The following is a 26469-nucleotide window of genomic DNA, read 5'->3' as shown; positions in this document are numbered from 1 at the left end:
AGCCAGATCATCCTGTAATCCAGAGTTTATCTGTATTCCACCCAGATCACACAGACCTAGAAGGTCTTTGGATGTGATCCCTTGCCACAGCAGCATGTTGCAGGATTAAAATTCCTGTACAAGACTAGGTGCATCTTCTCTTGTTGTGGCTAGACAAGGGTAACTAGTCAGTGGAGAAAGGATACAAAGGCAGGCAATAGTGTCAAATACAACACCTGCTGTTGCTGTAAGGAGTCCCCTATGAAGACCTAGCTGCACAACTGCTACATGTGTGCCAAGGTCCATCCCATACATCCTCTCAGTTTGAAGGTTTAGTCTCTGGGGCTTCTGTGAACTCATATTAGTTGATTCTGTATGTTTCTCTGTGGTGTCAATAACCTCTCTGGCTCCTTCAATCCTTCCTCCCCTTCTTCCATAGGATTCCCCAACTCCATCTAATGTCTGGCTGTGACTCTCTGCATATGTTCCCATCATTTGCTGGGTAAAGCCTCTCTCATGACGATTATGCTAGGCTGCTCTCTGCAAGTATAGCATAATGTCATTAACAGTATCAGGAGTGGGCTCCTCATGCTGTGGGTCTCAAGGTAGACCAGTCACTGTTTGGTCATTCCCTCAATTTCTGCTCTATTTTTATCCCTGCACATCTTTAGGCAGGAAAATTTGTAGGTCAACCGTTTTGTGGCTGGATTGGTGTCCCAGTGCCTCCATTGGAAGTCTTGCCTGGTTACAGGAGATGGCCAATTCAGATTCCATGTCCTCCATTGCTAGAAGTGTTAATTAGGGTCACACTCCTAGGTTTCTGGGAGTTTCCATTGCCCTTGGTTTCTAGATCATCTAAGAGATGCCACTCCCATTCCAGCTGTCTCTCCCAGTACTCTCTCCCTCCTCCCTATCCCAGCTTGATCCCTCCTGCTCGCATCCCCACCTCAACCCCTGCACAGCACCCCACCCTGTCCATGCATGATGTCTATTCTGTTTGCCCTTCTCAGATTCACATGTCCTCCTTGAGCCCTCCTTATTACTTAGCTTGTTTGGGTCTGGGGATTATAGCATGGTTATCCTTTATAGATAAAATCTACTTATAGGTGAGTACATACTGTGTTTGTCTTTGTGGGTCTTGGTTATCACATTCAGGGTGATCTTTATTAGTTCTATGCATTTGACTACAAATTTCATGCCTTTGTTTTTAATAGTTGAGTAATACTCCATGTATAAATGGGCCACATTCTCTTTATCTAGTCTTCAGTTGAGGAACACCTAAGTTGTTTCCAGTTTCTGGAATATTATGAATAAAGCTGCCATGAAAATAGTTCAGCAAGTGTTTTTTTTTTTGTTGTTGTTTGTTTGTTTGTTTTGTTTTTTTTTTCAATGCAGTTTATTCAGGAACATTGAACAATCCTTGGACCCCGGGGAAACCCAGCCCACAGCTTAAATAGCCTCTGGGTAGCCAATACCAGCGTGCCACGGGGGCAATGCAGATAGGTCCACCTACATGGAAGCAAGCCAGATCCTCGGACTTAGCCAAATGTGGAGTTGTTCGTGACAGAGAGCACTCACCATCGGGAAGGTGGAAGGCAGAAACCAGCTCCATCTTTAAGGCATAGCATTCCGCAGCTCTCTACAGTTCCCCCTTTTTGTTTTAGATGCATCAGGCAAGAGTAGAGGTCTGATCTCTGATATTAGAAATAAATTGGGACTTTGTACTGATGTTCATTTAGGTGTCATCCACCCAAAGAGCATCAGACCCGTCCGATACCTTTTTCTCAGAGGCGGGACCTGGGGCATCAACCCGCATGCAATCAGACATGCTCTTCTCTGGGTCCAAAGCGGCTGACCCTGAGTGCAGTGCTTAGCCTCGCATCCTGAGCGTATCATTTTAGCTTTTTATGGTATCCAACCATGCTTGGGGAGAATGTCCTGCTTCAATGGCTGTAAAGGCCTGAATGATCATGGCTGCATCACACTGTTGTGAGACTCTAATCTTGCATATATACCACAGGCAAACCAAGGAGACCAACACCAGAAGGCCTGCTAACACTCCCATGCCCGCCCATTCCTTCAGATGATTCATGGCTGCAGCAATCCATGCTGATAATCCTGTGGCTAGTCCTGCGTCCACTCCGGTAGAATTTACTGTGACAATGGCCACTCTCAGCTGCTCCATCGTAGTATCGAATTCTCCAGTCCAATTGCCTAAAATATAGCTCGACAATTGTTTAGACAGATTTGCAGCACAGGAAAAATTCTCATGTTGTATGCTAGTGACACAAAGTCCAGCATACTTTCATTGACAGCCAGGTTGAGAGATTTGCCATAGGGTATCAATTTGCTCTTGCAAGAGGTCAATCCTCTGATTGAACACCATCAAGCTTCCTTTTAGTTGAGCATTAATTCCTTTATGTACAACTAAGGCATGAGCTACATTGGCTAAATGATTATTCAGGGTCTGAGCAGTCTACCCAGTATGACTCATGGCTAATGCCCTGGTGGTAGCTCCAACAGCCGTCAATGAGATGGTAGTAACAATGGTGGCTGTAGTTCCAGGATCCCTTTTCTGTCTGAAGAGAGTCATAGCGTGAGGGGCATCAATGGGCACAGGCACCCAGTGAGGCATGCGAGTAACCAGAGCATACCTAAATTTACTAGCATTCCAGCATTGGGCAAAAAAGCAAGTATCATTACCACAATTACTTGGCTCTATCTGGCTAATAATGAATAAAGATGGGGGATATAGACAAACAGGTGTGGGCTTATAGGAAATATTATGAGAAGCCTTAACCCCTCGTTGGAACATCCTGCGTCAGTTCTAGAACTAGCAGTGGTGGTGTCCGAGGTCTGAGTAGGTTCAGGAGACCATTGCCCCCAGGGGCGAGACGTTCAGCAAGTGTTCTTGTGGTATGCTGGAGCATCTTTTGAATATATGCCCAAGAGTGGTATAGCTGGGTCTTGAGGTAGAACTATTTCCAATCTTCTGAGAAACTGCCAAATTGGTTTCAGAGTGGTTGTACAAGTTTGCACTCCCAACAGCAACGGAAAAGTATTCTCTTTGCCCCACCTCCTCTCTACCATGTGCTGTCACAAAATGGCATTTGTTTTTAAAAAGAAAAAAAGGAGTAAGTGCTGTCTGATAGGTAGTAGCAGCTGAAAATGATACCGAGAGTTTTGTCACCTCTCTCCTGCCTCCCACTTATTCTTGGTGTTTCTTGCAAGTTATTTTAAGAAATGTAATGTTGGATGTTCTGTTTGTTGCTGACGCCTGGATTTTCAAGCCTAAATTTGCCACTGAGTGAAACAACACATATCTATATGAGAATGGACTCCTTGGGAAAGGAAGGGTACTGCTCAGGTTTATAGATGTATAAGATAAGGCTTGATGGGTTTAAATAGTATTACAACCAAAAAGAAGTTAAGGTTGTTTCACCCAGTGGCTGTCAATCAAGCTGTGAATCCGAATCATTCAAAGGGCTTGTTAGAACAGACTTATGGACCACAGACATGGCAGTCCTGCCCCACACTCTCTAGATAAATGTACCTTTCTAGAAAGTGTCTTAGTGATTTTGACAACCTGCCAGGCATTTTGAAAGCATTAGATTCAATTAATCTCTATCCCTAAATACATCATCAAAGTACCAGGCACATGGCAGATTACAGGGTAAATTTTTTGCTGGAGATTAGGTAGGAAGCAGAAATAAAAAGCTGCTCAGTGACTGACAGAGAGCCCTACAGTTAAAAAAAAAAAAAAAAAGCATTAAGACCAGCATTGACTTGGCCCGGCAATGATTGCAGTAATGGTTTCCTGATCGTCTCTTGTCCACATGCCTTTCCATTCAAGTATAGCAAATAAAAGCATCCAAAATGATCAGTGTCACATGGCCATGCTGTAGGCACGCAGATGCATGTTCAGGAACAGTTGCCCGTATATCTTGCAAATTATAATAGTTTCTGCCCTAGTCATTGTTTACCCTGAATGTGCTCTCTGAGTATTTCACTCCATTGCTTTTGTGCACTGACTACGAAGTTCCTTAAAGCCCAGAAGTGGAGTATCATAGGCACCATGACTGATTTTACTTTTCACATCTTCTACCAGAAGAAGCTTCAGGCTGGCTTTTACATTTTTTTAAATCTGTTTTTTGTCAGTGCTAAATTATATTTCCAAGTAAGTTTTCAAATAAGAGAGTGTGTGTGCTGGTGTCTTTGTTTATTGCATTGACACTTTTAGAATATGGTTACAATATCCCAGGAGGAAGAAAGGGAATAATAAAAATTCTTTAGTTAGTTTATATTGTCTATGTCACGAAATCTTCATTACCTTACCACTCTGGTCTGTTTATGAGTGTGTTTAGAATGCTGTGTATTTTCCCTAATGGTCAACACAGTATCACTTATCAGATACTTGATTTATTGGAAAATTGGGCAAATTAAAATCATTAGCCCTGAGGGATAATGTTACAAGTCATTGATGACTTCTGTTATCCTCTTCATGAGTGTGAATAGCACAGTGGAGGTGATTCCTCTTAGCCAGGAGATAGTTGTCTTGACTGAAGGGGCTATTCGTTGGCAGTGGAGAGAGTGGACTTCAGGAAAATAGCTGCACATTTCTGCAGAAAACAGCACAAGAACAGCCACCTGAAAGCACTTGAGTATTTAAACACATAAAGGACAAGGAATGCAGGAGCCCTAACAAGCCTGGCTTACATAAATGTACTGTAAGCAGGAAGCGGTGCGTGAGACTGAAGACTGCCTTTTTTCTAACTCCTGTGCTTGAATTATTGGCTGACAGGTAGAGATTCGGGAATGGAGCTGGAGTTCCTACTTTCATGCGTAACCTCACCTGCTTAATCTATTTTTCACACTGTCCCTTTTGCTGTTAAGGTAAACTGTGAATTGGTTTTTTTCTTTCGGCTTTCTTGAGCATCAACCGAAGGCAGCGATGGGTTAAAACTAGACACAGTTGCACACAACTAGAGTCAGCTAAGGCTCAGAGGCAAAGGCCTCTGAAAGAAACCAAAGAGGTGCCAGGTGTTATGTGGGATCATTTGGGGTTGAAGGTGAAAGCAGGTGGCTGATGGAGGTTGGCTACCAACCCTGTAGTGCCCTCTCCAGGGAGAGTTCATGCGTGGAGGAGTCAGACTCTGGCTGTGCCTGCCTGCCCTTGTGTGGCTCTGTGGCTCTCAGACTGTCTGCTGTTTGAAGGGAAGGCCGTGCACAGCCTCTGGTTGGCCTATGGGTACTGCAAGTGAACATTCCCTTTTTAACTCATTAGCAAAGCTTCTGGAACACAGAGACTGCACCTTTACATTTTAAAAGGTCACTCTCATCTGCAGCAGTACACACTGTAGATGCCCGATGCATCCTACAAAGAAGTAAACACATTGTGAAGTAAAAAGAACTGAAGTGGATTTTCTTTTCGCCCTCACCCCTGGTTGCCCTCCGGCTGCCCTGTCACTGTGGTAGTGAGACTCGGTTCTTTTCCACTGTCTGATTCTATGTTTTAGTGTGTCGTCCTCCTGACGACAGACGTTGCTGTGTGCACCAGCATTGCTTGGCACAGCTCTCGCTGCACATACTTGTCAATAAACATGCATTCTGTATGTAAGCACAGCTTCGAAGCTACATCAAATAGTAATTTGGGTGACATATTTGAGATTTTAAAAAATTAAATACATTTGCATACTTAAATCTGAATTTATTATCAAAATCCCATGTTAATCATATTATTGCCTTTTTATTAAAATCAGTGCCTAAAATGCTCTTTTCTTTCCTTTTACTCTAGAACTGAACAATGCCACAAAGACATTCTTTACTAAAGAATATTTGAAAATCAAACAAAGCTTTCAGAAATCCAGCTCCGCCAAGTGGCCCTTGCCGAGCTGCAGAAAGGGGTTCCATCTTTTTGGAGGTAAGGAAATCAACCCAAAGAAAAGTGTTCTGGTGGGGTCCGCAGAGCAGGTCCTCACCGCTGCTTCCTAATTAGAAATGCTACTTGAGCTCCATTTCTGCATCAGTCACTTTCAGGAATTCTGATAATAATGTTTTTGCTGAAGGCTGCAAGTACCTATGAAGAAAAGGAATAATTTATATAAGAAGTAATTGGTGATTTTCACATAGAAATTGATATGCCCCTAATTGATATGGACATAGCAAATATCAGATTATCTAATGTGAAAGCACAGTATAAATTATAGCTAATGCCACTATGTAAACAATCATCAAATACAAGGCACTATCTGAGTTTTACTTCAGCTTTGAGAATGTGTTACTGTGTAGCCATAAAATATAAACATAAAATATAATGTAATCTTTTACAAAACTGTTAGTTGTCAGAAAATGAACTACCATACAGTTTTGGTATTGTGTGTGTGTGTGTGTGTGTGTGTGTGTGTGTGTGTGTGTGTGCAAATGCATTCACCCCTGCTTATATGCAGGTAGAGGTCACAAGTCAATGTCAAGTGTCTTCTTCTACCTCTGCCTACCTTATTTGGAGCCAAGGTCTCTCTGGGAGCTTTGAACTTGGTGTTTTGGGAGGTCTGGCTTCCCAGTGAATCCCTGGAATCTGCATTGTCCCTCTCTAAAGCCCTGGAGCTAGAAGCACATACTACTGTGCCTGCCTTTTACCAAAGTTCTGAGGATCGAAACCCAGTTCCTCATGCTTTCACAGCAGACATTTTCCCCACTGAGTCATCTCCTGAGCCCTCTGTTTAGCATGTATGATGCATGAGTGATGATAGGGAACAACCAGATATGGGAACCTAAAGAGCCATGTTCTTTAGGAAGCAGGAAGAGCTACATGAGCGCAGCCACACCTTTCCAGCAGTGACAGAGCAAAGCAGATGCCTGCGGAGCCTGTATGATTGTACAAATTGTGTACAAAATCTCTTAAATTTGGAGTGAAGATTTTAAGCACCAACTATATATTGTAATTTGAATAAAGGTAGTTTTATGTAAGTATATGCTTCTGTATGATGTGATTATTAACTCAAAGCTCATTATCTGGAGACTCAGTACAGATAGGTACTAGACATTACATTTAGCCCCAAACTTAAGAGATAACCAAATCTGAGAAGAGTTGACCTTAAAGTATTTCATACCAAGAGAGAGAGAGAAAACATATAACTTGCTTCTAACTTTCTTCAAAGAGTCCTACTTTCTACCTGCCCAACAATTTATTTTTTTGAGACAGAATATTTCCTGGTAGTTCAAGCTGGCCTTCCAGTTGGGACCCTTCTGCCTCAGCCTCCTGGGTGCTGAGATTACAGAAGTGCGCTACCATATCTGGGTCTTACACCCAGAGTTTTAAAAGAGTGGAGTCCCCCCCCCCGACTGTAACAATGAATTCAGCTTTCTTGCTGCCTTCTGCAATTCCTAGGTCATCATGGAACCAGCTGCTTCTTTATCTTTCTACCTTATTTTGCTCCCATGGGTTTTCCACCAAACGTAATTCTTTACACATTTTTGTGGAGAAAGTTCAGAGTAGCTTTATTACATCACCCAACGTAAGAAATACATCACTGCGACCAATTTAGCCGAGCTGTGGAAGAGCTGAGCTGCCAGTAGCAAGCCAAGGAGAGAACCAAACTTCCATTTCTTCAGTAGCATAAACAAGAGTACAAAGCCAGAGAGAATTCCCATCTTCTTTCCTCTATAGAACAGTGTTGTGTCCAGAAAAGGTGGAGCAGAGCATTGTGGGGGTCGGTGTGCCATTGAGGGAGCCCCAAACAAGAGGCTCCTACAGTTGTCTGAATGCTGGGGTCATAGAGGTGGGTGAGAAAGGAGTTGGGAGGGAAAACACTAGGTACTGAGACATAGTAGAGTGGAGTGTTTTCAAAGTATCCCATTCAGTCCCCAAAAGGAGACTTTAGGGAATCTAAAGTACCTGAAGTTTCTTGCCCAAGGCCTCAAACTAAAACAAACAAACAAACAAAAAAGAACCACAACATAGGCATCTAAATGCCTGTATGAGCATGAGCAGCTGGGTCCCAAGACTTGCCTGCCTAAGGTCAGACCTGAAAACCCCTGCATTGGATTTTTACCATGAACTGGACCTGGGATCCACAGTGTATTCTAAACCACCTTACTTGCTTCTCTTTCCTTGCCCTCCTGCTGTGCTGTAAGGGGTGGGGGCCCGGGGAAGAGGGGCATTCACCTAGTGGGTCCTAGGGATCAAACCCAGGTCATCATGCCTGGCTGTGGGTACCTTTAGCTGCTGAGCCATCTCAGTGGCCCATATTTATCATTTTTATACAGAATACACACACAGAAACACATACAATATTATTATTTATGCTTGCTCTTATGCTTTTGCATTGATAACAAATATGTATATTGTAAACTTGCCTTGTCACTCAATATGTGGTTTTTAAAATTGATCCATTTCAGTAAAAAGAATTCCTGTATTATGTCCAGTTCTGTAAATAGAGCAAATGTGTCCATGTTCTAGTGAAGGGACAGTGGGTGCCCAGGGTTCTGCAGCTTTCTGCAGCGCTGTTACAGATGCCTCCGTTCTCTTGGGTCATCAGAGCTCCTCTTGATTATGTGCCCAGAGAAGCTTGATGGTCACAGGAAAGCGTATTGTACTTGATGACCTACACCACTGGTCCCACCCTGTTCCCTATGTAGCCGTCCTGACTTGTCACCCTCTGTGTTGGCCACATTTACAATTTTCAGTCTTTTAGATTTTGTTAGTCTGATAGCTAAAAAGTAATATCTCACTGGAAGTTTTGTGGTTTTGTTTGCTTTCTAATTTTATGCAAGTGTTTAGTCTGCATGTGTTATGTCTTTGCGCCATGTGTGTGCCTAGTGCCTGTGGAAGCCAGAAGATTGGATTTCCTAGAATTGAAGACACAGGCAGTTTTGAGCCACTATCTAGCTGATGGGAACAGAACTCAGATCTTCTGCAAGACCAGCAAGAGTGTGAGTGTGTGAGTGTGAGTGTGTGTGTTTTGATGGACGCATAACCCAGAGCCTTATATGTGCGAGGCAAGTGTTCTACCACTGAACTACTTCCTCGGACCTCAGCACAGTTTAAATTATCCAGGTAGAGACTGGATACAGCTTTTTTTTTTCATAATGATACTTGAGTTTCTTCTTGTTTATTTCCAAACTTGTTTGTTATTGACTGGTTTTTGTATATTTTTGAACCTTACAATACTATCTGCTGACTAGTTCATTAATTATGTGAATGGCTACCATCTTAATCTAGCTTGTTTGTGTTTTTCATTTTATGGCATCTTTCAGTACATTATATTTCTTCATTTTCTTCCTTACCTTTCTAGTGCATACTGTTTTTAAAATCATTCTCTATTCCCAGAGCCATTAAGGCTTGTTCCTTTGAATGTTTTAAAATAGTTTTAAAGAGCTATGGAATTTATGGTACTCTTTAATGTGTTCATTTTTTTTCTTTACAGATAGGGATCTAATTAATTATGGGTTTTGCTAATTCTTCCTACTCCCACTCATTAAAAATAATTCATCACAGTGGATGCAGTGGCACACACATGTAATTCCAGCACCCAGGGAAGCAGAAGCAGGCTTCTGAGTTGGAAGCCAGCCTGGGCTACAAAGCGAGTCCAGGGTAGCCAAGGCTACACAAAGAAACATGTCTTGAAAAAACCAAAGAGAGGGAAAGAGAGAGACAGAGAATAAGAGAGAAAGAGAGGAGGAGAGGGAGGTAGGTAGGGAGAGAGAGAGAGAGAGAGAGAGAGAACCTCCCCAAAAAGTCATGAATTCTCAACTGATACAGAATTTCATTCTGTCATACAAATTTCTATGTGTATGGGTTGATTCCTGGAGCTTGACTGGGTTTCATTTGTCTCTCTGTCTCTATGCCGATACTGCAGGATCTTAGATACCAACATTATTATGTCTTAATATTCCCCCTTCCAACTTGTTTTCCTTCAAGAGTATACTGGCTATTTTTTACCCTTGGCTCACTCAAATGAACTTTAGAGTCATCTTGTGAAGCTCCATGAAAAACTTTGTTATATTGGAGGCACAAAGTACTATTAAATATGTAAATTGTTGGATTTCTCTGGAGCACTTACCTAGCATACTACAAGAGGCACTAGGTTCAATCCCCAGTATTTCAGATAGATAGATAGATAGATAGATAGATAGATAGATAGATAGATAGATAGATGATAGAGAGGTGGATGGAAGGATGGATAGATAATAGACAGGTACACATATGCATACATTCATACATACATATTAATATAGACATAATTAATTTGAAGAGAATTGAAAGGCAACAGCATTAACTTCCTAATAATATGGCCTGTCTCTTCACTTATTTTATTCTTCTTATAATTATATTAGCTAACTTCCTTTCTGAATATCCACATCTTTGTCCAGGTGTCTCCTCTATACTTGCTTTATCATTGGTCTCTTCCATGCTTTTGAGCCTTGCAATTAGAAAATTGCTAAACTCCCTTCAGGTATGGAGGCAGCTCGTCATCATTAGGTCACACATTCTGATTTTGTTTTAACCTCTGTTCTCTCTCCTGCCTCCTTCTTGTCACCTAGCTAGTGCATTGAACTGGGTTTATTTAATATGTATTTTTTGTAGTCTTATATAAGGAATAGTACTTTCTTTTCATAAACAGTTATTTTACAGAAAGGATGCCGTATTGGATGTTTCCCTGGATGTTTAAGTCCACTTTAGTGTGGTTTCCAATGTGTGACTTCTCATTAGTACTCTGCTAAAGAATACATTTGCCAAGTTTTACCTGTGTGTTCACTCACTGGAATACTAACACTCCCAGCCTGCTGTCACTACAGATAGCACTTGACTGAATATTTTAGTGTAGACCATGAGAATATTTGCTGATGTATAGGCTAGGGAGCAGCAGTCTGGATCATAGCATTCAAGTCTCTCTGTGGAAAGAGTGCCAAAAGTCCTCCTGAATGGCCAGGATGGATAGTTCTTGTCAGCATTTGGAAAGGCCGAGGATGATGACAAATGGCAGCTGTTGGCAGACGCAGCCTTTGTTGTTACTCTTGTTTGCATTTTCTGAGCTCTAACAGTTTGAGATCTGTTAAAATGAGCTTTCATCTTTCAGATGCCTCTCCATAACTATTTTGTTCATCTTCCGCATCAGGCTGCTTTTGCCCTTGATTTTCCAGGATTCCTTATGCTTTTTGTTTTACTTTTTACTTGTTGTCAGTGTTACTATTCTTCATTGGGTATAAACACTACAAATTTATTATACCATTATATCATCTACATAAAAGAGTTGTATGTAATATCCTTCATTGTAGGAATTATTAAATTTGATGTAATTAAATGCATTTGGTTTTATCATTTATGTTCTAAGTGCCTTCATGAAGAAATTCAAGGCATCTCATACAGCAACTTAATGGCACACCTGAAAGCACTAGAAAAAAAAAAAAGAAGCAGCCACACCCAACAGGAATATATGGCTGTAAGTAATCAAACTCAGGGCTGATATCAACAAATTAGAAAAAAGAGAACAATTCAAAAAAATCAGTGAAACCAAGAGCTGGTTCTTTGAGAAAACCAACAACATAGACCAACCCTTAGCCAAAGTAACTAAACAGTAGAGAGATACCAAATCAGCAAAATCAGAAATGAACAGGGAGACATAACAAAAGACGCTGAGGAAATCCAAAGAATACTTCAAAAGCCTACCTGCCAAAATTTTTGACAATCGAAATGAAATGAACAACTTTTTTGATAGATTCTACTTACCAAAGTTGAATCAAGATCAGGTGAACAAATTAAATAGTCCTATATCCCCCAAGGAAATAGAAGCAGTCATGAAAAGTCTTCCAACAACAAGCCCAGAGCCAGATCGGTTCAGTGCACAATTCTACCAGATCTTCAAAGAAGAGTTACTACCAATATTCTTCAAACTATTCCACAAAATAAAAGGCACATTAACCATACTCATTCTATGAGGCCACAGTCACCTGATACCTAAACCACACAAAGACCCAATAAAAAAAGAGAATTTCAGACCAATTCCCTTATGAATATTGACACAAAAATACTCAATAAAATGCTCAAAACCAAATCCAAGAATACATCAAAGCTATCATCCACCATGACCAAGTGGGCTTTGTTCCAGGCATGCAGGGGTGGCTAAATATATGGAAATCCATCAATGTAATCCACCATATAAACAAACTGAAAGAGAAAAAAACACATAATCATCTCTTTTGATGCCAAAAATCATTTGATAAAATCCAACATTCATTAATGTTTAAAGTCATAGAGAGAGATCAGGGATACAAGGCACATACCTAAACATAGTAAAGGCAATATACAGCAAGCCCATGGCCAACATCAAACTAAACAGAGAGAAACTTAAATCAATTCCACTGAAATCAGGGACAAGACAAGGCTCTCCACTTTCTCCATATCACCTCAATATAGTACTGGAAGTCCTAGACAGAGCAATAAGACAACTAAAGGAGATCAAGGGGATACAAATCGGAAAGGAAGAGGTCAAATTGTCACTATTCACAGATGATATGATAGAATATATCAATGGCTCCAAAAATTCTACCAGGAAACTCCTATAGCTAATACACACCTTCAGCAAGGTGACTGGATACAAAATTGACTCACAAAAATCAGTAGCCCTCCTGTGTAAAAAAGACAGATGAGCTGAGAAAGAAATTAGAAAAACAACACCTTTTTCAATTGCCACAAAAAGAACATAAAGTATGGTGTAACTCTAACCAAGCAAGTGAGAGATTTGTCTGGCTTCAAGTCTCCGAAAAAAGGAATTAAAAAAGATATCAGAAGATGAAAAGATCTCCTGTGTTCATGGCTTGGTAGGATTAGCACAGTAAAAATGGCCTTCTTACCAAAAGCAATTGTCACAGTCAGTGCAATCCCCATCAAAATGCCAACACAATTCTTTGCAGACCTTGAAAGAACAATTCTCAACTTCATATGGAAAAACAAAAACAAAACAAAATAGCTAAAACAATCCTGTACAATAAATGATCTTCAGGAGTTATCTTCATCCCTGATCTCAAGCTGTACTATAGAGCAACGGTAATAAAAATGGCATGGTATACTGGCATAGAAACAGAATGGTGGATCAAGGAACCAAATCAAAGACCCAGAAATAAACCCATATTCCTATGGACACTTGATTTTTGACAGAGAAGCCAAACCCATACAATGGAAAAAAGATAACATCTTCAACAAATGATGTTGGTCTAACTGGATGTCTACATGTGGAAAAATGCAAATAGTTCCATATTTATCACCCTTCACTAAACTAAAGTCCAAGTGGATCAAAGACCTCAACATAAAATCAGACACACTAAATCTACTAGAAGCAAAAGTAGGGAAGAGCCTTGAACTTACTGGCACGAGAGACAGCCTCCTAAACAGAACACTGACAGCTCAGTCTCTAAGATTAACAACAAATAAATGGGACCTCATGAAACTGAAAAGCTCCTGTAATAAAGGACACTGTCAACATAACGAAACAAAGACAGCCTACAGACTGGGAAAAAAAGTCTTCACCAACCCTACATCCTACAGAGGGCTAATATCCAAAATATATAATGAAATCAAGAAATCAAACACCAGTAAACAAAATAACCCAATCAAAACATGGGGCACAGTACTAAACAGAGAGGAATATCAAGTGGCCGAGAACGACTTAAAGAAATGTTCAACGTCCTTGGTCATCAGAGAAATGAAAATCAAAATGACTCTGAGATTCCATCTTATACCCATCAGAATGGCCAAGATCAAAAACTCAAGTGACAACACATGCTGGCAAGGATGTGGAGAAAGTTCAAACACTCCTCCATTTCTGGTGGGAACTCCACAAGAAGATCAACAGAGCCAACTAACCAGGGCCCAGAGGGGCTTGCTGAGACTGAAGGACCAACCAAGGATCATGCATGAACTAGTCCTAGGCCCCCTACAAAGATTTAGCAGATGGGCAGCTTAGGATTCTTATGGGTCCTCTAGTAAAGGAAGTGGGGACTGCATCAGAAATGGACTCACTTGCCAGCTTTTTTGTTCACTTTCCCCAAATGGTACTGCCTTGACAGGAAACAAGAGAAGAGGACAACCTGGGTCCTGATGCGACTTGATGAGCTGGGCTAGATGGGAAAAGGAGCTCCTCTTTTGTGAGGAAAATGGGAGGGGAGGGGGAAAGAAGATGGTAGAGAGAGAGAGGAGGAGGGATGGGGCTACAACAAAGATGTAAAGTGAATTAAAAATAAATAAATAATTTAGCTTGATCATCTTGCATACTGTTAGATTTGGTTAACATTTCAAAATTTACATTTGTATTTATAAGACTGTATCATTTTAACCTTCCACTAAGGAGTGTATTCATTTTTCCTATTTTCAAATTACTGCAATAAAATTGTTTATAATATTTCGGTATATCTCACTCTCTAGTAGCTACAGATAATGCTGTCTTTGTGTGCAGATGATTTACAGATTTCCTGCTTTATTTTTTTATCCCAGTCTTGCCTGATTTTTGGTCAGGTTTTTTTTTTTGTTTTTTGTTTTTTGTTTTTTTTTTTTTTTGTGTGTGTGTGTGTTGTTGTTTGTTTGTCTTAAATTATCAATTCTTCCTATGAATACTCAATTTTTGACAAAGCAGCCAAAACCATTCAATGGAAAAAAGATAGCATCTTCAACAGATGGTGCTGGTCTAATTGGATGTCTACATGCAGAAAAATGAAAATAGATCCACATTTATCACCCTGCACAAAACTAAAGTCCAAGTGGATCAAAGACCTCAACATAAAACCAGATATGCTAAATCTGTTAGAAGAAAAAGTAGGGAACAGCCTAGAACTCATTGGCACAGGAGACAACTTCCTGAACAGAACTCCAACAGCACAGGCTTTAAGAGCAACAATCAATAAATGGGACCTCATGAAACTGAAAAGCTTCTGTAAAGCAAAGGACACCGTCATCAAAACAAAACGACTGCCTACAGATTGGGAAAGAATCTTCACCAACCCTCTATCTGACAGAGGGCTAATATCCAGTATATATAAAGAACTAAAGAAGCTGAAAAGCAGCAAAACAAGTAATCCACTTAAAAAATGGGGAACGGAGCTAAATAGAGAATTCTCTGTAGAGGAATATAGAATGGCAGAGAGACACTTAAAGAAATGCTCAACCTCATTAGCCATTAGGGAAATGCAAATCAAAACGACCCTAAGATTTCACCTTACACCCATCAGAATGGCCAAGATGAAAAACACAAATGACAACACATGTTGGAGAGGTTGTGGAGAAAGAGGAACCCTCCTCCATTGCTGGTGGGAATGTAATCTGGTACAACCACTTTGGAAGTCAATCTGGCGCTTTCTCAGACAATTAGGAATAGCGCTTTCTCAAGACCCAGCTATACCACTGCTAGGCATATACCCAAAATTTGCTCAAGTACACAATAAGGACATTTGCTCAACCATGTTTGTAGCAGCTTTATTTGTAATAGCCAGAACCTGGAAACAACCCAGATGTCCATCAATGGAGGAATGGATACAGAAATTGTGGTATTTCTACACAATGGAATACTACTCAGCAATCAAAAAGGAGGAAATCATGAAATTTGCAGGCAAATGGTGGGATCTAGAAAAGATCATTCTGAGTGAAGTATCCCAGAAGGAGAAAGACAAACATGGAATATACTCACTTATATAGACCTAGAAGATAGGATAAACAAAATGAAATCTATACACCTAAAGAAGATAATCAAGAAAGCAGACATGGGGTATGATGATCTATCCTCATTTAGAAAGACAAATGGGATATGCATTGAACGTATGACAGGAGTTTACCGCAGAAAGCATCTGAAAGACTCTACCTAGCAGTGCTCCAAAATAGATACTAAGACTCACAACCAAACCTTCGGCAGAGTGCAAGGAATCATATGAAAGAAGGGGAGTTTGATGTGGAACGAATAGGAGCTCCACAAGGACCAAACGTATCTGGGCACAGGGTCTTTTCTGAGATGGACACTCAACCAAAGTCCATGAGAGGATAAAACCTAGAACCTCTGCTCGGATGTGACCCGTGATAGCTCAGTAATCAATTGGTTTCCCATAGTAAGGGGAACAAGGACTATTTCTAACATGAACTCAATGACTGGCTCTTTGACCTCCCACCTCCCAAGGGAGGAGCAGTACTGTTAGGCCACAGAGGAGGACTTTGCAGCCAGTCTGGAAAATACCTGACAAAAGCGAGTCATATGAAAGGGGAGGAGGTCCTCCCCTATTAGTGGACTTGGAAAGGGGCAGGGAGGAGATGAGGGAGGGAGGGTGGGGTTAGGGAGGGAATGAGGGATACAGCTGGGATACAGAATTAACAAAATGTAACTAATGAGAAAAATAAAATTATGGAAAAATAAATAAATAAATAAATAAATTATCAATGCTTCCTGAGTTATTGTGTTCTTGTCTTTTATTGCCTTCTGCTTAACTTTTCTTTGTACCCTTTGGACTTCTTCTTTTCTTTTTGTTCTCTACTGAGATGATTCATAAGTTGTTAACTTTTAGCCTTTTTACTGTATTATTTAAGGACATAAATTTCTCTCTAGTGTAATTTTTACCCTTCCTTTCCAATTACTTTCACCTGAAATCACATGCAATTAATTAAAATTTTGTACAAAGCAGGTTCACATTAGATAAATTGGACATGATCTTATAGTTACATCACACAGTTAGCACACTGGGTCACCTGAGCTGTGTGAGAAGGCTCCCTAGGAAGATACATTCCAGCTTAGTGTCTGAATTTGGTTAGGGAGGAAGGAAGGAAGCAAGGAAGGAAGGAAGGAAAATGAAAAAAGAAAAAGTAAATTCAGAAGAGGGAAATTGTGGAAAAGACTAAACATTTTTTCCTGTAGATCCAGATATTAATGTTTTGGGGGAAAATATGACATTGTTACAAACTGCCTACCTACAGTAACTCATATAAACTGTTTAGAACTCATGCAGCCATAAAACCAGCTCACATTTTCTATCATTGACACTTCCTTTGTAGCCTATGAAATAAAATGTATCAAGCAAGCAGACATTTTCCCATGAGGTACCTTTGCATTTCCAGGCAATACTCCCCAGTTTAATAGTGTCTAGCTGACATGGTTTTCAGTCACATTAAGCTAGTCCACAAGAAACTACTCATGTTTGTGTGTGAGTGAGATACATGTACTTCTGTGTAATAGACACATATATTTGTGCAAACAAAAACTATCGAATTCGTATTAAAATCTCCTCACCATAAAATTACAAAAAAGCTCCATATTGATTTTTTTTTCCTAACTATACTCATGTGACAGGAATAAGAAACAGCAAGCTAGAATTTAGAATCCTGTGCCCTGATTTTGTTGGTCACCATAAAACGTGCACACAAAGTGCAGGTGTCTGAGCTGTGAACACGACAGATGCATTCATTTCTCAGGAGAGCCTGGGGAACTGTGCTATCTGGTCATTAGTTGGTATGAAGGGTTAGATTGCACCTACAAGTACAAGCATGTCTAGTATAAAGCAACAAATACCCACACGGAAAAGAATGCTTGACTGTAAGAGAAAACAGCAGCACACATGCTCAGTCAAAAGGCACGCGTTTGAACATAGCATAGAAATCACCTTCTCGGAAGGTTAGAGGGAAGTCGGAGATGTTTTCAGCGTGCTTTGTCCTGCTCTTAGCTGAAAGGCCAGGTTGCCTTCACAGCTACTCTAAATTGCCACAGTTTTATTCACGGGAACTTGGTGGAGAAAAAGTTCAATGAATCCTGACGGGTCTTTTCCTTTCGTTTTGTTTTGGTAGAGTCAGGCTCTGCTTTCACCACTGTCACTTATAATTTGACATCTTTCTTCAGAAACCAGTCTCACAGCAAGGCCTGCATCATCACCTACTGCTTTTAGAGCAAGTTGTTAGAAGAACCCCACTCTTGTAAAATCAGATGGGTAACGTAGCTTGATAGTCACTCAGATACAGCCTCAGCAAGCACACTTGAAGACAGACATCTAGACTCTGCTTGCTGCATGAGTGGCAGGGGGGTCAGTACCTTTCAGAGGAAGCTGGTCTGTTTTAAGAGCTCCACAGACAAAAGTCTGGATTGAATTGAAATCTGCTGCTTCACCGCTCCCTTCTTTGGCTCTTCTCTCTTAGTGCAGTGTTCTCCTATATGGCTGTCATTCCAGATAGACTCATACAATAGCCCAAGGGTATACAGTCCAACAGAAAACACCCATGATCTTTCAGCTATTCCCCAAAGATTTCAAGAGCCTGGTTAGGTTGCCAATTTCAGAGATGCAAAAGAGGCAAAGCTGATCCCAGCTGGATGCTGATAAACTGACTGACTGTGGTGCCTGGGAATGGTAGATGAGCTGTGATGTATACCTGATAGGAGATGTGAAGGGCTAGCTCCCATTTATCCAGCTTCTTTCCACTTATTTTCAAAGATCTCACTGTAATTCTGGTATTGAATTCATGATCTGTATATAAGGCTAAATAGTTCAACTAGGCAATGAACTAAAAATTAAAGCCCTTTTTGTTTCTATTTTAAGCTTATGAGACCATGCATTTTAAATCGTGCATTTTATCCAAATAACTCTTCATAACTACTATTTTTAAAATTCCCAGCAGGGAAGAGACACTTCACCTCTGGTACACATGACCCTCAGACTAAAGGAACTAAAGGTCCCTAAACTGTCACTCACACAACCCTGAGACCTGAGCTCAGAAAGAGGTCAAGACACGAAAACAGAACATACAAAACAATAAAGCAGATGTAACTGAAGATTCCCTGCTGTCCCATAGATAGAAATGAGGCCACACTGAAGCAGTGGGACTGCAGTAAACACCGTGAAGGTCATGCCCATGAGGTACGTGAAGTCAGGGGCTATGTGCAATGAAGCATCCTAACTTCAGACGTCATTTTGCTCATTAATCTATGGACCAGTGATGAACCCTTTCACTGCATCTGCCTGAGCAAAGAAAGGCACAGTCCTCTCTGGAGGGAAAAAAAAATACTAATTTCAATTTCCATGTGCCCCATTACAATAAATGAAAATGAAAAGAATTGGGAGAAAACAACTGACAAAGGAGAAAGCACAAAATAGAAAAGGATGCCTAGATTTGCATAGTTGTTGGAATTAGCAAACCAGCACTTTAGGATAACTGCTAGGAAAATAGCCCTTCCTTCTGCCATCTTCTGGTGGTTTGCCAAAATAATAAACACAAAGGTAAAGGGAAATATGTGTTCTCTAGGCTTTTAGAAGAACACAGAGCTGTTCCTCTGGCTGTGTGACTATGATCTATCAGTTTGGTGATATTGGAGACATCAAGAGAATGGGCACAGTTAAAATAGCATGCCTCAAAAATTTTATCTGTAAGTCAGCATGTCATTGGTATTGCTGAAAACAGTCTAAGGGAGAGATTTTATTTGCACAGAGTACAAATGTGTGTTTTGAGCAGACTAAGAACTTGATATAAACTGTGGTAGATTCCTAGGACACATAATAGAAAATTATTTTTAAAAAAAGAGGCCAAATAAACAGGTGCTAAGTTTCAACAAAAGCACTGTCCTGTCCCACTCACAGAAGCACATTTTGTGGGGGAATCAGCAGAAGGATGCTGAGCTGCTAAAACTTGTTCCCATGAAGTCATAGCATAGTAAGTATAAATAAACAAAAGACCTCTGTTCGAACTTATCAGGATGGAGAAAAATATAAGCAGGCTAGGTAAAACAGAGGGAAATACTAATAGTGCCATGGCTGAAGAGATGCTCCATGGGGAAGAGTGCTCACTGATGATCTTAGGATCCTGGTTTGGTTCTCAGCAGCCACATGGCATCTCTGAACTTTTATAACCCCATTTCCAGGGAGTTGATGCTCTGTGGCCTCTGCAAGAACTGCATGCACATGAGTGCTTACACACACACACACACACATACACACACAAAGTCAAACACTCATACACCTGCAATAAAAATAATCTTTTTAAAATTATATGATGAAGACTAAATATTTTTAAAACAGGCATTCTATAACTATGGTACAAGTTTGTATTTAGGTTAATTTTGGTGTATGATGTTTTTATTCATTTTTAAGTTTATATATATACAATTTATGAAAAAATGTATTAGAGAGGTTTAGCTACAGTATGGTTGGTACATGGTGTGTTGTCAATACTTAGTCCCTAAAGAGATAAGACAAGAAATAGTATCTGACAAACTCACTGTCAGAATTTTTCAAAACCTGATGAACAACATCAGTTTTATGGCTAACACTCACCCAGACCCAATGAAAGCCATACCCAGAGAAGGCATGGTCAAGCAGCTGAAACCCAAGGGCAAGATGTCTCAAGAGCATTCAGAGAAAGTAGTGTTAACCATAACATAGGGAAGGTGGCTGACCTCCAAACAGAAACCAGTACCAGAAGCCACTGAATGTCCTCCTTAGTGTGCTATCCCAAGAGGAAAAAAAAAATACCCTCTGTCTGTCCAAGATGAAGTGAACACATTTTCAGGCATTCAGTAGACCTGCACTCACCAGCAGGGGAGTTAAGAGCAGTGATAACCACGTGGCTGGAAGCAAGGACTTCAGCAAGAGGGAGGAAGAAGGAAGCTTGTTCAAGTGTGGGCAAATTCCCTCTCTAAATTCAGCAGTGGTAATAGCCACTGAGCGTAAACACACCTGTGTAGGGACAGCGAGGGCAGTAGGTGAAGCTAAACTGCCCTAAGGGTCTCCTATTGCCTGGCCGTGGTAAAAAGTCCCCACTCTCCGTACACTGTGAATCATTTGCTTATTTACTGCCTGGAGTAACTACACAAAGAAAAGTGAAAGTAACCAAGTAGAGCCCTTTATTCATAAGTCCTCTCCCAAAGTTGTAAGCTAAGTCAATCAAGCAAGCCTTGGGTGAAAGGCTTTCCTTACACTATCTGACCAGAATTCCTCAGAACAAGGGAAGTTTGGGAAATTATCACAGGCAGGAAAGCTAAGGAGACACACTAAATACAGTGCACCGCCTTAGATAAAAGCAGGTAAATCTACACCAGCAAGCACTAGGCTATAGACTATAATAATAACATGCTAGAGGGGTTCAAGAACCGTGTTTGGTAGTGCCCTAGTATGAGAAATTACTAACGAAAACCCAAGTATGGACTAGATATTATATCTGTACTGTCTTGTAATTTCTGTAAATCTGAAGGAAGCTGTTTGAAGTTTAAAATGCATTAAAAACAGAGCTAATATGGAGAGACTGGTATTGCAACTTGATGACTCCATTGGAAAACAATGAGAAAGGGGATGAAGATCAGGTACAGCAAATGTGAGCAAAAGGAACCTACTGGGATGCTATTTATAAAACTGTACAGAATGGTACAAAAATATTGACTGAATGAAAATATATGTGCATACACACATACACACACATATACAAGCCACACACCCCACATACATACTACAGACACACTAGATAGATTAGATAGATAGATAGATAGATAGATAGATAGATAGATAGATAGATAGATAGATAATGAAAATATACGTGCATACACACATACACACCATATACAAGCCACATACTCCATATACATACTACAGACACACTAGAAAGAGAGGGAGAGAGCTTCCCCCGGGAGAAGAATAGCCAATCTGAAAAGCCGAAGCTTAGCAATCATTAAAACAGAACTATGGCTTGGGCCTCTGTTTAAAGTCTGCCTTGCAGTAATGTTGCCTTGTTTTCCTCCTGGTGCGTGCATTGCCTCGGATGCCCTTGTGTGCCCTCTGTGAAACTAAATAAGCCTTTCCAAAGCCAAGCCTTCATTTTCTTCCTTTTCTGCCTGTCGTGGATTTCAGCCATAGAACCCCACATCCTTCTGAGTCAGCTTTCTCCATGAAGCTGGATAAAGAGGATTGGGAGGCTGGTGTGTGGACCTTGTTGTACTCTTCGTCTGAATGTGGACTAGAGAGAGAGGGTGCAAGAAACTTCTTGCTTTTCATTTTCCACAAACCTTGCATCTGTAGGCATACTAGGGCTTGTGTTTGCTTCAAAGCAATGCTTGTGACTCGCTAGGCTAGCAAGCACTTCTTAAATATAGGAAATGTGTTGCACCTTAGAAGGTACAGTGTATATAGGAGCCTAGGAATATCAAGATGCATCTTTTTTTTTTTTTTTCAATGCAGTTTATTCAGGAACATTGAACAATCCTCGGACCCCGGGGAAAGCCAGCCCACAGCTTAAATAGCCTCTGGGTAGCCAACCCAGGCGTGCCACGGGGGCAATGCAGATAGGTCCACATACATGGAAGCAAGCCAGATCCTCGGCCTTAGCCAAATGTGGAGTTGTTCGTAACAGAGAGCACTCACCATCGGGAAGGTGGAAGGCGGAAACCAGCTCCATCTTTAAGGCATAGCATTCCGCAGCTCTCTACAGTTCCCCCTTTTTGTTTTAGACGCATCAGGAAAGAGTAGAGGTCTGATCTCTGATATTAGAAATAAATTGGGACTTTGTACAGATGTTCATTTAGGTGTCATCCACCCAAAGAGCATCAGACCCGTCTGATACCTTTTTCTCAGAGGCGGGACCTGGGGCATCAACCCGCATGCAATCAGACATGCTCTTCTCTGGGTCCAAAGATGCATCTTTACAAAGGATTATCTGAGTTTACCTGCCTCATTTTCAAACAGCAAGGCAGTGGGAGGAGCTTTGCTGTGAGGTGTGCTACACAACCCATCTCCAGGGGCAACTGTGACAGTGATCTGTGTGAAGGTGCCATCTGGAACTCTGCAGGACATTATAGTCTATGTGTGGGCACTGTCCACTTAAGTCTTCTCTATCACAATACTTATTAGCTCCTTGGTCCTGAGGACAGCCTCCCCATGACAGAAGGCCTTGGACATGAGTGTGCTCCTTGGACTCCGTGCATTGTTGTATCACAAAGCATCATGATACCCTGAACATTGATCCACGAAGAAAGTAAAATAATAAGAGTTACTTGCTAAAGAAAATGAATTTGAAATGGGTTTGTTATAGATAGATGGAAGAGCTGAGGTCTGTTATTTCTTAACAGTGAAAAATCTCATGATTTAATTAATGACTTGAAAATTAGAATTGCTTTTTTAAGCCTAGGTCACATCCAACCTGGAACACTCCTGAGACTTCTTATGACAAATGGGGAAAAAATAAGAAAATATGTTATAAACAATTTGCTGTCCTCTGTCAAAGTGCAAGTTTGCAATCATTCATTTCTTAGGAAAAGTAAAATGTTGGCCTCATTTCAGTCAATAAAGTGAGCATTTAGCTTAATGACACAGATAAAGAGCCCAAAACTCCTGGGGTAGAAAACCATCAGCATTCATGTTCTTAAGCCAGAACCTCAGGAATTAAACTTTCCAAAATAAAACAGCCATCATAAAATAAGATTATTAATATGAAATAGAACTTTGAATCTCATCTTGGAAATTTCCAGAATCCTCAACTGCCTTTATTTGAAAAATAAAAATTTTGTGTTTAAACAGGCATGTGTTGCTGGAGAGGTTGTGGAGAAAGGGGAACCCTCCTCCACTGCTGGTGGGAATGTAAACTGGTACAACCACTCTGGAAAGCTATCTGGCGCTTTCTAAGACAAATAGGAATAGTGCTTCCTCCAGACCCAGCTATACCACTGCTAGGTATATACCCAAAGTTTGTTCAAGTACACAAAAAGGACACTTGCTCAACCATGTTTATAGCAGCTCTATTTGTAATAGCCAGAACCTGGAAACAACCCAGATGTCCATCAACGGTGGAATGGGTACAGAAATTGTGGTATTTTTATACAATGGAATACTACTCAGCAATCAAAGGAGGAAATCATGAAATTTGCAGGCAAATGGTGGGATCTAGAAAAGATCATTCTGAGTTAAATATCCCAGAAGGAGAAAGACAAACATGGGATATACTCACTTATATAGACCTATAAGATATGATAAACAAAATGAAATCTATACACCTAAAAAAGATAATCAATTGAGCGGACATGGGGTAAGATGATCAATCCTCGTTTAGAAAGACAGATGGGATGTGCATTGAACGTATGACAGGAGTCTACTGAGCGCATCTGAAAGACTCTAACTAGCAGTGTTTTCAAAGCAAAGACTCATGACCAAACCTTTGGCAGAGTACAGGGAATCATAAGAAAGAAGGGGAGTTAGTCTGATGGGGAAAGGATAGGAGCTCCACAAGGACCAAATATATCTGGGCACAGGGTCTTTTCTGAGACTGACATTCAACCAAGGACCATGTATGGATATAATCTAGAACCTCCACTCAGATGTAGCCTGTGGTAGCTCAATAACCAATTGGTTTCCCAAAGTGAGGGGAACAGGGACTATTTCTAACAGGAACTCAATGACTGGCTCTTTGGTCTTCCCACCCCCGAAGGGAGGAGCAGTCCTGTTAGGCCACAGAGGAGGGCTTTGCAGCCAGTCCTGAAGATACCTGATAAAACAGGATCAGATGAATGGGGAGGAGGTCCCCCCTATCAGTGGACTTGGAAAGGGGCACGGTGGAGATGAGGGAGGGAGGGAGAGACTGGGAGGGAATGAGGGATCAGGACACGGCTGGGATACAGAGTTAATAAAATGTAACTGATAAAAAATAAAATGAATAAATAAATAAATAAATAAAAACAGGCGTGTGTGTGTGCACGTTTGCACATGTGTGTGGAGGCCAACCTCAAGGCTCCTTTTCTAGGAGCCATCCTTCTTGTGCTTTAGAAACAGGGTCTCTCTCACTAGCACCTGCACCTGGCGCTCATCCTTTAGGCCAAACTGACTGGCAGGCAAGCCCCAGGGGATCCTCTTGCCTCTGCTTACCCTATGCTGGGGATTATAACTCTATAGCCAGCTTTCTACTTGGAGATCAGACTCCAGACCTCGGCAGCTTAACAACTGACATATTTCCCCAAACACTGACTTTCAGTTATTTTTCATATGAAGGAACTCAAAAGCTTTGTTTCATTGTTTTCCTTGTTGAAAAAAAATAACTGATTATGTTTCTGTTCTTTCATACTTTAAATGAATCCTAGTGCCTTGGGCATAACTCAGACCAATTAACTCCGAATCTCTGGGGATGAGTCCTATCCTAGGTTTCTGTTCTAAAATAGGATGATCTAAAGCAACTTAGGGAAGAAAGATTTATCTTGCTTGTACTTCCAGATAACAGTCCTTCCCTGAGGGCAGAGACTCAAACCAGGCTGGAACTTGGACCAAGGAACTGATACAGAGGCCATGGAAGGGTGCTGCTTATCAGCCTGCTCCCCTGCTTGCTCGGCCTGCTCTCTTACACCATCCAGCACACTTGCCTGGGGCTAGCACCATCCCACAATGAGCATGTACTTTCACATCACTCATTAAGCAAGAAAGTGCCCCACAGGATTGTTTACCAGACATCTTATGAAGGCATTTTCTTAGCTGAAGTTTCTACTTCTCAAATGACTCTAACTGTCTCAAGCTAAGAAATAAACTACCAGCAAGGACACCAAGTCCACGTTATTTAAAGTCCCTAAATTATTCCAGTGTTTAGACAGTGCATCAGGGTTGGTATATACTACTATAAAAGCATGCAGAACTTGGGAGTATATGTCAGAATAGAATTGTGGAATCAGAATGGAAAAGGACCTTGAAAGATCCTTTTTATTTATCTCTGACTTTCAGATAGTAACATGTCAATTATTATTAAGAATGAAATGCGTCGAGGGAATGTAATGTTCTGAAGAGGTCAAAGAAAAATGTTGCTAACTCTCTACTGTCATAGAAGCATACTGTGGTGGTCCTTCATAGTGTATGGCAGTTTTCCACTTGCTTTGGTTAGAAAATAGGAATTTAATTAAAACTGCAGTACAGATTTGAGAAATTTGTAAATAGGTCCTCAGTTGAGGAATGGATACAGAAATTGTGGTACATTTACACAATGGAATACTATTCAGCAATTTAAAAACAAGGAAATCATGAAATTTGCAGGCAAATGGTGGGATCTAGAAAAGATCATCCTGAGTGAGGTATACCAGAAGCAGAAAGACACACATGGTATATACTCACTTTTAAGAGGATATTAGACATATAAAATAGGATAATCATACTAAAATCTGTACACCTAAAGAAATTAAGCAAGACAGAGGACCCTGGGTAAGATGCTCAATCTTCATTCAGAAAGGCAAACAGGATAGACATTGTAAGAGGGAGAAAACAGGGAACAGGACAGGAGCCTACCACAGAGGGCCTCTGAAAGACTCTACCCAGCAGGGTATCAAAACATATCCTGAGACTCTTAGCCAAACTTTGGGCAGAGTGCAGGGAATCTTATGAAAGAACGTGGAGATAGAAAGGCCTAGAGGAGACAGGAGCTCCACAAGGAGAGCAACAGAACCAAAAAATCTGCGCACAGGGGTCTTTTGTGAGACTGATACTCCAAACAAGGACCATGCATGGAGATAACCTAGAACCTCTGCACAGATGTAGCCC

The 26469-nt window shown here is 40.8% G+C and overlaps 1 protein-coding gene across 4 annotated transcripts in view; it reads left to right on the top strand.

Moving 5' to 3' along the window:
• Positions 1 to 26469, top strand: part of Rnf180 (ring finger protein 180) — a 153084-nt gene that overhangs the window by 111812 nt on the left and 14803 nt on the right. For 3 of the 4 annotated variants that reach the window (XM_060385689.1, XM_021654028.2, XM_021654029.2), the window contains exon 7: positions 5774 to 5899. In XM_060385689.1, coding sequence (XP_060241672.1) covers positions 5774 to 5899 — 126 coding nt within the window. Of the gene's footprint in view, positions 1 to 5773; positions 5900 to 6770; positions 6920 to 26469 lie in introns of those variants that run through there. The other variant, XM_060385690.1, reaches the window with a different exon arrangement.

Source organism: Meriones unguiculatus, chromosome 6 (genome assembly GCF_030254825.1).
Source record: "Meriones unguiculatus strain TT.TT164.6M chromosome 6, Bangor_MerUng_6.1, whole genome shotgun sequence".
Classification (NCBI taxonomy): Eukaryota; Metazoa; Chordata; class Mammalia; order Rodentia; family Muridae; genus Meriones; species Meriones unguiculatus.
This window is presented reverse-complemented; position numbering and strand designations above follow the sequence as displayed.